The sequence below is a fragment of the Nipponia nippon genome, unplaced genomic scaffold (assembly GCF_047370975.1).
Source record: "Nipponia nippon isolate SJK-2023a ecotype South Korea unplaced genomic scaffold, ASM4737097v1 scaffold_5, whole genome shotgun sequence".
Classification (NCBI taxonomy): Eukaryota; Metazoa; Chordata; class Aves; order Pelecaniformes; family Threskiornithidae; genus Nipponia; species Nipponia nippon.
In genome coordinates this window covers 95,826,496-95,841,967 of record NW_028262369.1, presented here as the reverse complement: position 1 = coordinate 95,841,967, position 15,472 = coordinate 95,826,496, and the positions used below count along the sequence as shown (strand labels likewise).

General features: G+C 37.7%; 1 protein-coding gene across 8 annotated transcripts in view; it reads right to left on the bottom strand.

Moving 5' to 3' along the window:
• ARHGAP15 (Rho GTPase activating protein 15) overlaps positions 1-15,472 on the bottom strand; it is a 331,375-nt gene that overhangs the window by 303,515 nt on the left and 12,388 nt on the right. For 6 of the 8 annotated variants that reach the window (XM_087731936.1, XM_087731934.1, XM_009461784.2 and 3 more), the window contains one exon: positions 10,095-10,274. In XM_087731936.1, coding sequence (XP_087588062.1) covers positions 10,095-10,259 — 165 coding nt within the window. In that variant the 5' untranslated portion in view covers positions 10,260-10,274. Of the gene's footprint in view, positions 1-10,094; positions 10,275-13,784; positions 13,847-15,472 lie in introns of those variants that run through there. The other 2 variants (XM_087731938.1, XM_087731940.1) reach the window with 2 other exon arrangements.

Sequence of the window (15,472 nt, the reverse complement as noted above, 5' to 3'; positions counted from 1 at the left end):
TGATATCATCTCAGTTTCAGTACCTACATATTTCAAACCTTATGGCATTTTGAAAGGAAATGTGTTAGATGCCACAATTTAGCCGTAATACAGTACTTAATAAAGATAGCGTAAAAGGAATATAATTCCACAGCTTATGTTCCTTGTCACGGTGTGCACTGACACATATTGCCAAAGAGACTCTTTTAAACAACACTTTTAAGCATACCTTTTGAAATATACACTATAAAACATGAAAGCCCCCCGAGAAACCTAATGCCGCTGAAAAGCACATGGGTGCTTTTCAGGAATCAAGGGAACAGAACTGATTAATGACGCAGCCAAAACAAGACTTTTTTGATGAAAAATAGTGAAACAGTTAAGCACAGAGAGTATAGATAAGGAAAATGTACGGGACCTGGGGCCAAGTTCACCTCTCAGTTACTCTAGCATAATTGTGGAATAATTCTATTTCAATTAATAGAGTTAATATGATGAGAATAGAATTATCTACGTAATGAGCATGATTGAAACATAACAGTCGACCCAGCTCTGAGGCAGACTCTGTAATGTGTGCAAAGGAGATATGCATCATCCTCAGTCTCATTTTACAGGTAGAGAAACAGAAGAAAGGACTCATAATTTCTTGACAGGCCAATGTCCAAGCTGGGACCAAGAGAAACATGGCAAATTGCAGTCCAGCTCCTTCTCCACTTAGTTGCAATAAATAAATACAACAGAAGGCTATCATGGAAGCCAACTGAAATATTGCCTATATAAAATATTATCTCTCTAACATCGTGGCATGTTGCTGTCTCACTCCTGAAGCAAAGAGGTGTAGCTTTATACTGCGCTGGGCCGTTTAGCATCAGGGTAGTAACTTAGTGTCATTAAGAGGTCTATATATTTGAGTGCCACTGTTTATAGGATAAAACAGCAGAAAAAAATAGAAGCCTGAGAAGCACATTCAGAACAGATGCATGAAATAAGTTTTTCCTACTAGCAAAAAAACCAAGGATGTGTGGAATGGACTATGAAATAATGAAAATGATACAAAAGAACTGGGATCATTTCAATTTGAATTTGTCTTTAAATTACAGAAGATAATACTATACAGGGGGTTCTGTTTAGTTAAAACCTCATGTCTAAGTTTTCTTAGTCTGCTTAGTTTCCTTACCAGGACAACTCAAAGGCTTCATTTTGCAGAATTTTGGACCAAGCAAGTTTTGAGCTACAAGCACTTGATTCAACCCCATGATTGCCCTTTTGTTTTGAACAAGCTAAGACAAAGCAGAGAAACATTTGGAGTTGTTACAGTTCACCTCTTTTAACATCAAATTCATCACTTTTTCACATTTTTGATAGAAGGAATGAAAGGGAGATGTCTTTTTTTGCTTCTAAATTCTTGATGGTTACACAGCCCCACTCACTAGTTGCCACTAGGAAACGGTAACCTCAGTCTGCACTTGTACCCTGCTCTTAAACAATACATCACGTCTTGTGTGATGTGACCAAAAATTGATATTACCATAAGTTTCCACTGGTATTCCATAGGTTACAGTAAAACCAATAGTTTCAAAAGAAGAAACACGTATTTACCCCTTGCATTTCCCTGTGTTTACTGAAGAACTACTAACACTACCCTAGAAGATATTTTCTGAGTGTTCCTATATCTGCTTTTCTATCAGTTTGCAAAGCCACGGTTTACTTCCCCAAGTGTCTTGAAGAAAAAAAGGGATTCATTGATGGAAAAAAAATGCAATATTTTCCTTTTCCAAAGATACCTAACAATGCAAGCGAACAGTAACTAGCATTAGATCGAAGGGAAGAGCAGTCAAATCACCCTGCACCGCAAGAACAGTATCTGATATTCCCTTGAGGGAAAGGATCACGTTTTAAGGGAACCACCAACTGGTTAGGCAGAAGAGCAAGGTCGGGGCTGGAGTGCCCGTCATCGCCTTTCCAGCAGGCACGCATGCCTTGGCGTCGCCAAATGAAGGTGGGAAGTCTGGCCAGACATCTTACAGGGTGAGTACTGGGTTCCTGGTCCTGCCCCAAGTTCTCGCACCATGTGGTGACACCGCAAAGCACCAGATCTTGAGAAGAACCAGCACTGGCATCTCATGTCTCCACAGCTACTGCCAGCATCAAAGACAAAAAGGGTTGTTCAGAGGCAAGCACAGATGAAAAGAAAATACGAAACAAAAGAAGTGGAGAATGGTTTTTAGATGGTAAATTAAATAATATTTTCACAATTAATTTTTCTTTTTTTTTCCCCCTCAAGATATATATTACAACAGAGAGAAAAGACACATCTGAAGAAAAAAAACCCTCTTTAAATTTTTTACCCTTTTTTAGTTTGTCCTATCAGCTTAAAAATATTTTTAAAATATTTACAGCATGTTTTCTATGAAATTCAAAGGGATTTGCAGGCTTTGAGGAATGCATTGATCTTGTCAAACATCCCCCAAATTGTAGACAACTCTATTAATGATAATACAAATGTTTCATTCTTTCACTAGATGCTAGGAAAACAACAGGGAGAGATTCACAGAGAGCATGCAAAACTTCCTAGCAATGCATTCAGTTAGGAAGGTATTTCAATATTAAGCATTGTTTCAGATAATCATATTTTCAAGCGATGGATGATGGGAACATCAACATTTTGGAGTCGGAAGCTCTTCTAGCTAGCATCTCCCCAGTTTTTAAAGGGGGGGGGGGAAGCAAGGGAAAAAAAAAAAAAAAAGCAAGCCATTTGGCATAGACTTGTGCTTCTGTAGCCTCAGCAGCTTCACCTGTAATCTCTAGTGCTGCTCTGCCCCCTTGTGCTGCTGCAACTGCAGAGCAGCCGCCCGCGCCTTTGTGCGGGGACCGCACGCTGAAAATCCCCCACTGTCACTTCTCACTTTTCTGGCAAGTTCAAGGTCAGTGCCTAGCTATTTTCAGCTCATCTCTTCTTGATCCATGCAGAGAAATGACAAGGTAACGTGATTTGGGGTCAGCTGTATTACAGGAACCGTTACATAAACGGAGAAAGTGGAAATCAATCCTAGCTGACAGTGTCTTCAGGATAATCAGCGCTCACTCCATGCCGCTGTCAGCTCTCCTGCATCAAACACCATGTTACTTCTGTCAGATCTCCTTAACAAAACCATATTCTCACTTTTGGCAAAGTAAATAAATATTTCACCCGGGCTTGCATTTAATTCATTGTTTAGAGAACTTTAGCACTTTGGACTTGCAAAGAGTCCCCATTTATATGGGAAAAGACGTCTTAGCCTGTTATGTACATTACTGCCTCAAAGGGCGTTGGCAAAGATACAGTCGAGTCTTATGAAATATCCCCTTCTTCGTACCTCGTGCTTGATTTCTTCATGCAGATGATTGTCCTCCAATTCCCCATTATCGAGCCGACCTCAGCTTCCCAAAGTGCTTACCTAACCCACGGTCATCCTCACCCCAGCCGTATCAGGGCTTTTCCGCTAACGTTTTAGGACACCTTCCTCAATTTGTTTGATTATTATTACTTTATCTGAACCATTTCCTCCCCTAACTAGACATCTTCCCTAACGCAGAATTATGAACATATCATTTCACAAGATGGGTCGCGTTAGACGCGTCTCGATGACAGCACATGGTATGTCAGTTTAGGGAAAGAACAGCGATTCTATCCCACCCACCTTGTGCTCCCATGAAACTGCCAAGCCCGTGGTACTCCGCTGAAGAACAATTTGCCATAATATTAGTTGTCAGTAAATTCAAAGACGGAACTCCTAAAGCTATAAAATGGATTAGAAGCAATTTAAAAAAGAATTAACAAACTAGAGTAAGAGTATACTGTCAACAAACAAATGCTTCATCATAGCACTGTAATTTGGAATTTTAATTACCCCTCTGCTTCTGTAACAAAACAATGTCTGAACTGGCAGCCATTTGAATCTCTCACAGGTCATTGAGCATTCTAGTTAATTACTCTATGAATAGCCTGTTTTTCTCCCCTCTGGAAACACGTTTCTAATGGCAGTCAAGGTCTGACAAATGTGTCATCTACATAATTAGCTAGGAAGCAACACAAAACATTAAACATGCTTTGTGCCGACAACTATCAAAACATTTCATTTGTTGTCAATTATTCATTACTTTGTAGGTTCTGAAGGGGTTGTTATTATGGAAATAAGTCCAGATGCTAACAAGGTTAGAGTTTTTTATTCAAATTAGTAATCAGAGGACTAACTTTAAAAAATGTATCCCGTGTACATTTATGGCAGCATTCAATCAGTACTAAATTATAAACGAATTTAGTTAAGTTCAAGTTAAAATAGCCATGGCAGAGCACATACACTAATTTGTAGAGTTGCAACTCTCTTTGAAGTTTTAGGATCTAAGCTGAAGTAGCAAACTTTCAGAACCTTTGGCAAGACTAATTTGTGCTTGGTAAATAGAGTAAAGATTTTCACAGCATGAGATAATGTAAGATTGCAAAAAAAAAGAAAAAAAAAAAAACCTGGAGGTTTTTGAACCTTTTTTCTACCCTTCTGTCACACTGAGTGAAAGTCAAAATCAGCAATTCCGACTCATATAATATCTCGTCTGAACTTCAGTTTGGTTTAACAAGGAAGCCAAACCAGTTACATTCACCACTCCCTTAATAGAGCTGAAATGAATTTATCCTAGCTTTTAAGAAGAAATAGGTGCTGGTTATTTCTTTTTTCTATGATCTCATTATGATGCTGCCTATCAAGCTACACAGCTGAAACGGTACAGTGAAAATATTTGGAGGAGAAACAAACGGGGAGTTTAACAATAAAATTAACTTCTTCCTTTTTAGCCAAGATTATTTCAGTTGAAGTGCTATAATACAAATATACAATAAAGAATACCTTCTCACAGGGCGTATATGAGAAAAAAAGAGAAAAAAAATATTTGGAAAAACAAAAGGCTCATTCTGAGCCTGAAAAACCGCCTGCACACTAAATGCTGATCCTGAAAAAAGGTTGGGAGGCAATTTGCATTTCTCCATTGAGAAAAATTGCTTATTGAATGTAAACTGAACCCTAAAATATTCTAATGCATTAATATTCAACTTTCAGCCTCCATGTCAAAGGAGTTTATGGTATGTAGGACATCCATGAGCATGTAGGGGTGCATCTGGGAGCGGTGCCCAGTGCAGGCTGAGGGCCTCTGCCCTGGAGCTGGAGCTGCTCCTCAGGTGGGGAGCGAGGGACGACACGTGTATGAAATGGTTGAAAACCTGGAGTCGAGGGCCGAACGAGTCAGTCTGCAAGCATCACACACACCAAAGAGAGGATCTAGGTTTTGAAAGCACAAAACCAGTTTGAATACAGTAAGGGGACATATGACAGACTTCATTTCTCATTTTCCTGCCCTAGAAAGGAGAACAACTAATGTTACTCAACAGATTTTTTTTTTCCTTTTCCTTTCCAGTATTTATGTTCAAGAAGTAAAACTGGACGGTGTTTATGGACTCACTGCTTTCATACCTACTCTGAAATATTTGGGGCGAGCAAGGTGTAAGCTTGCATTTATTAATAATTACCACACTTGTCATTGGAAGCTCATACATTTTTCTACATCTGTCCCAATACTCTCATATGATTTGTGCAACACCTTGAAGAGAACACACCTATTTCCTTAAAGTGATATCTATACAGTGCATCTATAATGGACTAGTGTATGATGATAAAATTTGCAGAGAATAAAGCCTGGGCAGTCATTATTAGAACACAATAAAGAGAATATTTTTCCCTTTCCACCTTAAATGAACACAACTATGACAGGAGAAGGTTTTCTGCTTTTAGAAATATTTTGTCAAGATTTGTTTTTTCCTTCAGGAAAAAAAGTAAACTGAGAAAAAAAAAAAAAAAGAATCATCAAAAACTTTCCCTAAATAAACCATACTATAAAAGAAGCTCTAATGATCTCTCAGAGATTGAAATAATCCATTTTCAGCTAAAACTACCCATAGCAATGAAACTGAAAATACTCTAGAAGAGGGCTGGAGTCTGTCTTGTAATTAACATTAAACAGATAACATATTTATGAGGAAGTCAAAATATTTTGGAAGCCGATAATCCTGTAAGCCTTAACATGGTATAAAAACAACAAATAAATGCAAAGTGTTACTGTTACACATGCCTGCCTGATCAATGGTTTTCACATATTGATCTATAAATGGAGTTGACAGTCTGTGTTGGCTGCACATTTTCCAAGCAGCTCTATTTTTGTACAAAACCAATACGGGCAATTACCTTTGTTTGAGATGCCAAGTCTTATCAATTCAATGTGATTTAGTGTCATTTTAATTAAATATCAGGTTCTACTTCAGGACAATCTATACAAACAAAGCCTCAAACTTGACTATAAGCTTGATTTGAAGTAAACATGTACAAGCCCTGCAATTTCAAAATATGGCTCAAAAACTCTGCTAAACAGAAGGCTTATATTTTTAGCAATTTTATTTCTGTCTTTTTGGCTAGCCATAACTTTGGCAAGTGTTCTATGATCACAGGAGTAAGAGACAAAAGAAGATTCTTCCCGTTTCCCTGATAATGTATTAGAGAGATAAATAAACCTACCAGTTTGTTTAACCTCATCAGAAAAAGCTCTAATACATTAACATTTTGGAATGTCTAAATAGGTTCTAATTCTTAATATAGACACCAATAAAAAAAGACATTTCATTGTTTGAAGTTGTTCTGAATGAAGCAAAATGCACTTCCCTGGGGTTTAACAGATGAAAATAGCAAATATTCATTTACATTGCCAGTTCAGACACTAACATGAAGCACAGAAAGAGCCCTTGCTTACCACAGTCTGTGTCCAGCTTCGTGATTTGTGCTCTTTAATCTCTACATTAATATCAATTTCAACCTTTGCACAAAGCTCAAGCATTTCCATCAAAATAAATAACATAAACCCCTAAGAAACTACATTCAGCTTTTGCATCAGTTAGCTTATGCATTCCACATTTGCATCTTTACTACTATAAAATGCACAAATGCATATGGACCTAGTGACGTATGATGCATATCCTTCTTTGTCACACTATAGAAAATAATCTGTCCACCTTCAAAAGCATAGCCCCAGGTGTGCTTACAAGCATCAGAGCAAATACTTGAGAATACAACAAATCCCTTAGAAAAAATCAGGTATTTTCTTCTCTATAAATCACCAGTGATCTTTCTAGTTTTGTGCCTGGTTTTTACCCTTTATTGTCCAGAGCATTAATTTTTTTCCAAATATGTTTTATAAATATATCTTTCTACTGATTGTTCAAAATGTGCCAAATGCTGATTGCCCTAATCCAGAGAAGTCAGTAGGTTTTGCATAAGTTGGGTAAAGAGGATTTAACCCATTTATTAATAGAACATAGAATTTAGTGCACATGCTGAATATGGGTGACAAAAGAGTAATATGGAGTCTCTTATTCAGCTATTTCTAGTTTTTAAAAAAGAAAAATCTCTCCGATGATAGGACAAAAATATTCAGTCAATGTAAAATAGAAAATAAGCATATCAGTGGATACCTTACAGATCATATCCATCATCTAAACAGAGGCTGATTGTTGAAAACAGAAAATTGCCAAATAGAAAATCAGGATAAATCCTTTTTATCTTCTAGCACAAAATAATTAGCTTTGCTTAACATACTGGCAATATGTATCTTTTAGCAGAGATCTGTGCGCCTCTAAAGGTAAAAGTGAAGATTGTGTATATAAGTGCACTGGAAAAGAGGGTCACGAATTTTGAAACGAGATTATTAAATGTGCATATATATATATATACATATAGACATATGTGTGTGTATATCAGTTGGACCCTGCTTTCTCAAGACACTTGGACAGAGACTACTCTTCTCCATCACTTTTCCCAAATCCTTCACAAGTCACATGCACAGATTCAGATACGTCAGCGTGCAATTGATACATGCAATTGATATTTCACTGCTCTTTTAACTTGAATCTCAGTGCATTTAATGCACGTATTTGAAAACGTTTGGATCCTTAGGAATTTTGCTTTTGGTTTGGGCGTTAGCAAACAACTTTAAGAGGCTTATTTAAGTAAATGCGCCAAAACACTTTCAGTCTGTCAATATCTAGTCAGAAAATTCTGCATGGCAAAAAGAGATGAAAAGAATTGAAATAGAAAGGAAATTAGTAGCCTGGCAAGCTTTCAATCTATTATGTGGGAGCCAAGTTTGCTTGGTAAAATGACATATATTCAGTAAAATTCCACTTTTATATAATTAGCTACTAAACAAATGTAATACAAAGCAACTTTTCAGCTCTCAGCCAATGAACATATATTGTACCTGCTATGGTTATTGGAATGCGGCAGTGAATATTTATGTCTAATTTAACTTTTTAGAGCCCTTGCTCTGTAACAGTCCAGCATACTATCCCCAAAACTAAAGTTATGTAACAAGGTAATATCAACAATGAGAAACTGCATGATAAAATCCTGCCCAAAAGTGAAAAATGCTAATTTTGTCTCATTTAGCAGCTGGATACAGAAATGCTCATTAGTTTTAAGAGGGTTAATCCTTTTAACTTTTGCATATTGATATGCCAATTATGCCTAATTGTACAAGAGGCATCAGTCAAGGTAATAGTGCATAAACACATGAAAGTTATTAAGTACATCCCAACATGTAATAAAGTAGGTGTTAATTGGTAGCTGAGTTCTGCAGGCTATTGAGGTGGATAATTCATTGAGAGATGGATCACTTGTAATTTCTCTACATAATTCCTTTTGCAGTCTCATGCTGTGATGTTTTCATGCTTGTCAAAAACAACTGCAGCCTAGTGCCTTTTGTTAAACACAGCCAATAAAATATGTTAGGCATCATTAAATATACTTAACTTTTAAACTTTTTCAAAGGTACAGTTCTTCCTGGTAATACATTATAGTATTCCCAGTAAGTTACTATAAGCATCGTTTCAGGTTTGTAATGGAGGAACATTTCACATCAGATAAAAAGGAAGAAACATGTAGTCTGTCTGAGATGAACAATATCTTTTAAACAGTACGTAAATGAGTATCTTATCAGCTGCTAAGATCTAAACAGACTTTTCTCTCCAGAAATAGAAGGTGAAATGAATTCAGCTATACCAGAGAAATTAATCATTAAAATAATGCATTTCTAAATAACTTTGAATTTTGAGTTTGAACTTAAAGTAAAAAGAGAAGAAAATACAGCTGTTATTGTAGGCTTCGTCCATTTAAAAACTTTGTTAGAAAGCTGAATATTTCATAGGAATCCATTACATCAACAAAACAAAAAATTAATGGCTGGCATGGTTGTGAGAAGTGACTGAGACCCGGGACTCTGTCCCCAGCCAGCAGAGTTTTCTCCCTCATTTGCATTCTCTGAGAACAAAATGGATCTGGAGTCCAAAAAGTGGCTAACATTACATAAATAATTTTGTAACATCATATGGCCTCAGCTGCAAGTTGCCACCATTATGGAAGAAAATTAACCAGGGGAGACTCATACCAATCAGTTTGTTTAGTAGCTCAGAAGGAGTACAGGGGCAGGGACGCAACTGGCAATAGAGTTCATCACTAACTATTTAATTTAAAAAAAAATGGTAATGGATAAAAAATGACTCAACTCTTTCAACTCTATCAACTATTAAAGTAATAAGAGAACTTCAGTGTCTGGTTTTTACAATTCATTCATTCTTACAGCAAGACCTATTTTTGTTGCTGACAAAGTTGTCCTTTATTTATGGAGCTGTAATTTCCATTTCTTTACTTTTCTCTGGGTTTAGCATTTGCCTATTGAGAAATTGTGGCATATATCTGACACTGTAAGTACTATTCTCTACAGCAGCCATATTTAAGTACTGTAACACTTGGGAGTTGAAATGCTGAGTAGATGCTATGATCCCAGCCACCAAAGCCAAATTTTGTCTTTCAGTGAAGGGAAATTGTTATTCCAATGTCTAGCCATACTCCTAAAAATGTATTAGTGCCATTAAATCCCTCCTTGAAAGGATGATCATGAAACCAGTAACTTAACTACACTTAAGGTAATTTTGTAGTTTTAGAAAAATTGGAAGACGAAGAAAATATTAGTAGTATTTTACTTACAGGCTCAGTGACTTTCACATTGTCGGACAGAATCATAGATTTGCTTTGGCTCAGTCTATCGTGGTGACTGTTGGCATTTTTGATCCTCATTTGAACAGCCCCCGTACTGTGGTGGGAAGGATTAGGCTTTTCAGAGGCCATATCAGAAGCTGTAGACCTTTCCATCGTTACTGGGTTGACCTGAAGAACATAAAATAAGAGCATAAATCTAGGGACCCTTTACACAAAAATGTATCAATGCCAGTTATATGTCACTGTAGTCAGGAGAAGAAGCTGAGTTATCTTTCTGGCAAGATCTTGATCATCTTTGAACACAAGGATAACTACCAGCTGTGTCAGCCTGTGGTTTTATTATTGTCCTTATCACTCACCCATCCAAACTGCCTTGGAAGAGTTAGTTTATGTAAAAGATTATCCTTATCTCAAAAGCCATTCTCCTCTATGGTGTAATCTCCCTGCAAGCCTTTGTCACGTCCAGCTGGCAGCCACTATGCTTTGTCTTTGGCCCTGCTCACACTACACATTTTAAATCTTGCAAAGGAAAAAGACACGCTGTGAAGCCAATTAACATATCTTACCTCCACAGTTCGATACATGCATGTTACAAGTGCATTACAGGACCGTGCTGCAACCTTGCTAGTGTCCTGGATTCAAACCCAGATCTAATAAAATTTCCCTTAATTTTTACAATTCTACCAACAGCATAGATGGGATTTTTGTTTCTCTGTTCATTTTTTAAATTTTGAAATGAAGAAATGGCTGAGCACACTAGCTCTCGAGCCCTTGGAGGGACCAGGGGAAACTTGTACAGAATGATCACCTCCTCTAGCCGTGCTGCTGTTCAACCTCCTGACTCAGCCATAATGCAACTCAACAAACTGTTCTAGCTATTCAAACTCCCAAAATATTTTCCATCAGCAAGAGTTGCTTTATATTTCCTGTACGAAACATCAGGACAGTGATGTACAACACTTACTTACTCTGTTTTCCTCCCCACTAGTTCACCCTGGCACTACTATACGTAAATCGTGGGTGAAGTAATATGGTAGGAATCACAAGAAAACTTGCTATTTATATTGCTGTGTAACCGTATGAGAAAATGTGTAAGGAAGAGATACTATATAATCTGGAATTGCTGGTTTCCCTACTATGGAGCCAGGGAAATGGAAATCCATTTAAGTGCAGTTATAATATTATAAACCGTTGAAAATCAGCATTTTCCAAGTGGGTTTGAAAAGCACAGCTTTTTCTAGCAACATCTCCCCAACTCTGAATACTCTAAAAGATGAAATTCCCTGATTTCAAGAAAGTCCGTTTCTATGAAGGCATCAGAGCAGAAGAAGATACGGTACCAGTGTGAAGGTGGGAGAGGGAGATGAGGAGCGCTACTGCATGTGTCTGGGCAGGACCACAGCCATTGTGCTGGTAGACGGACACAGCTCTCATAGCTTCACCCTCTCCTGGCCCTGATAAATCAATTCCTTACAGGAATCTGCCTTAGATGTAGAGGACAATAGTGAGAGGTCATGCAGTCACAGAGCAGTTGAGGTTGGAAGAGACCTCTGGAGGTCATTTGGTCCAACTGCCCTGCTCAAGCAGGACCACCTAGAGCTGGTTGCCCACGACCATGTCCAGATGGCTTTTGAATATCTTCAGGGGGTTTTAAACTCAAACAGCCAGAGATGTGGAAAAATGAGGAAACACAGCAGTCTTGAAGAGAGAAATGAGAAGAAGAAAGTGCTTCAATATTAGCCATTGCTCACTCAACATTATGTGCCATGATAGAAACACTAACTTGAGTAAAAGCAACAGTAAAGCTTATGCTTGTTGGCTCTTTCCTGCATTGAATTAGTTACTCAAGGATCCCTACAGAAGTTGAACCACAGAAAGAGAGGAGAAAAATTTGGCTAAAGCTGTTTCCTGCTACTCAGGTGTATGCGTGTCTATTTCTACTTTAGAGCTGTTATATGACACTGGGGAAAACTCTTTATGTGGACCTTTAGGAGACGGCTCTGTGTGCTCTTCTCTGAGACACTTCTCACCACCCTTCAGAGTAGTCACCACTCAAACCCATGTTGCAGGGACACTTTGCCATTTTGGCAGTAAGGTCTGCAGCAGCGCTAAGCAGGAAAAGAATTTTTCCTCTTTCTAAACTTGGAGAGTCAAACCATTTTGTATTTCATGTTGGTATCAAACCAAAATTGCTTCTCAACAGATTTTCAGTAGGCTCCAGGCTGGAGAGCTGATCAGACTCGAGAGACGAGAGCAACACTGGCTCTGTCACCGAGCCAATGTTTGGCTGGAGCACATCTCTCAGATTTTCTTCTGAAATCTCCCACCTATAAAACTCTGACATATCTCTTCTTGGGAGCATTATGAGTTTTAATTAGGTAGTCTCTGTCTGGTGGTGTCAGTACATGATGTGCTATAAAAAAGTTTAATAGTATGACAAAGTCATGCCCTGGATCTCAAGTAGGAGCAAAGTCAGTAAATGACAAATCTGCAAAGACTTCTGAAAATTTTTATTCTAATCTCGTTGAACCTTAGTTAATTTTCCCCCAAAATGGAACTAATTCACACACATCAGAATATTACAAGGAGACTTTCCGAGGCACTACAATTACAGGAACTACCATAAAAGAAAAGAGAAAAAAACCAAACCTCAACATTTCCTCCATCAGATTTTATTTGTCTTAGTGTAAAGCAAGGTGAGATCCTGCTGAATATGAAGGAGATCTTGCAGAATATGAAGGAAAGGTACAAGTTACAAAAGTTCCTCCTTTAGGATTTCCAGGTAGAAATCCTTTGCTGCCCAAACTTCATTAAGACTCCTGACAGCGTTATCGGCCCTGCATGCCAGTAGATGGCACCCTGAATATGAGCTCCACAAACGCATTGGTGTTGCACTCACATTTGCAAGAAGAATTTGGTAGTACTTACACTCTGCTATATTTTTTTTTTTAAACTTTTAAAAAATAACAGAGGGGAAGACAGTCAGGAAACAGATCAAATATTAGGAGAAAATAGAAGAAGGATCCTATCTGATGCTTTTATGATTTGGTGCTTCCAAACTGTTATTAGCAGGCTCAGGGCCAAATTTAGGCCGGTTTTGCAGGGGAATTCATTTCACTTACTTTGGAAGGCAGAGCTGCCAAGCCCTGTGCAATTGCTTGTGAGGCACTCCATGTTCATTATATAATTAGCTAATTTGCCTTTTGGCAAATAGTTAGCATCTGGATATAAATTTTAGTTTTGAAACCTCCTACGGTTGATTTGCTGGAGAAAGGCATTAAACCAAGACAGACTTTCCCTCCCTCCCCTCCCTGTTTCTTATAGGGTTCCTGGAGCAAAAGGGCAGCGTAACTTTAAGGCTACAATCTAAGAGTTATTAACACAACGTAGTAACTTAACTAACATAACTTAGGCACAACCTAAGAGAAGAGGGACAAGGGAACATACCGAAAAATCCTCTTGGAAGTACCATTTTCAGGGCACTGTGGAACAGAAGCAGCACGTTGGATAAGGGTGGGAAAAAGTCAGGGAACAGTACAGGCACAAGAAAAATCCTTGACATGAGGCTTGATGGATGACACAGGAAGGGAAAACTGATTTGTAGAGTGGGGAAAAAGGATTACCCTGGATGTGAGAAAGGAGAACTTTAATTTCTGGAGAGTGGGTAGATCAGCTTACCTATGAGGCAAGAAACACCACCAAGCTGAAGGGACAAAATCACCTTTCTGGCTGGGACAGCAAAACCATTTCAGTCCTACACAGAGAGCCACTTTTGGAGATAACCTCAGGAGCTGAAAAACCCTCACTGAGGGAAGAAGAGGTTCATAATTTTAATTAAATTATCAGCCGCAGTGGGTCAACACTTGCAGTCACTTTTCCCATTAATTGATCCATGTATTTGGGATGCTCGGAGAGGAGACAGGCCTCCTCCAGCAAGTAGCACAGCATCCTTGCAGTGAATCAAGTTGAACTAAAGCCAGAGTTCAGACACCAACTACACATGTGAGGTGGCTGATAAACAGTCAAGTGACATTTGACATGTCTGGCAGATCAATGGTTGAAATCCTAAACCCCTGATTTCTAAATGTACAGTTGACTTTCAAACACATGCTGTGGAAGTAATGAGTATTACAGAGGTGAGAAACGGAAAAGTTGTTGCAGATCCAAATCCGTACACACAGTAAAATCCATCCCATTTCTGAGAATCAGGCCCGGGTTAAAAGAATAATACAGCAAACTGCAGAGATCGGATCTCAGGCTTCCTCAAAAAGTGCTGGGTCTTGGCAAAACTATTTTCAAGAACGTTTTTTTGTAACATTTCTTTCAAAAACAGTAGTTTCACAAAATCTTGATGTTTGGTAACAGCGAAAATATTTAAAATAATTCTAATTTTCCTTTGATGGGAAAAACCACTTTTCTGCCCTTTCTCTTCAAAAAGAGAAAGAGGTTGATAAAGGAAACAAAGTAACATTGTTAACATCCCAATGAAAAACAAAATAAAACCAAAAAAACCCTTCCTTTTGCTATTTATAATTTCCATTAAAAAAAAGGGAAAATATACTTTTTAGCTTTTTGCAAAAATTAAGAAAGTGAATTGTTCATCTCAATGCCATTCTTATGTTTTCGGTAGCTTAATTATGGTTTCTGTCTCACAATGACAGCCAGTAAGTATTCCCCTCCTACAGCAGGTCATGGAGCTAGACGAAGTTTCATATTGAATTTATCAGGTTTTTAATCCATTTTGACATGTTGCTTTGTCCCGAAATTGATCATATAATGAGAAGACTGGCTAGTATTACCCAAGAACTTTATTTCATGAGTTTTAGTACAGTATCGGTAAAGTTAGTATATAGGTTTTCTACAAAGCGAAGCGTTAGTTCTTCGAGAAACAAGAGGATAGCACTATTTCTAAATTTTGGCTTGAGCTATGCCTATGTTTCCTACAGCTATGTGCAGTAAAAGACAGAATGCAAATGTTAATTCCTTAGCAACTTGTAACAAGTAGCAGTTGTAGCAAGTAATTTTATCCAAGAAAAGAAAAAAAAATTATCCATGATTAATACAAATTGTTGCATTTGTTTTTCAAGATTATGAGATTAAAAATGTTGTATATAATTTTCAGTATTTATCAAAATAAACTTTTGATTTCCAACTTCACTCCTTATGACGTATCTACCACTATCAAGTCAGAAGCATAATGAACATGAAAGTGCTCAACATAGTAGCATGAAAACACTGCAAAACTAAAATTCATCTTGTTATATTCACTGATTCCATTCTTCTACTGAAGAGCATACTGTACATGAAGAGCATCCATTGAAACCTAATGCAACAATATTACAAAAGAATAAAAATCAACACTAGGT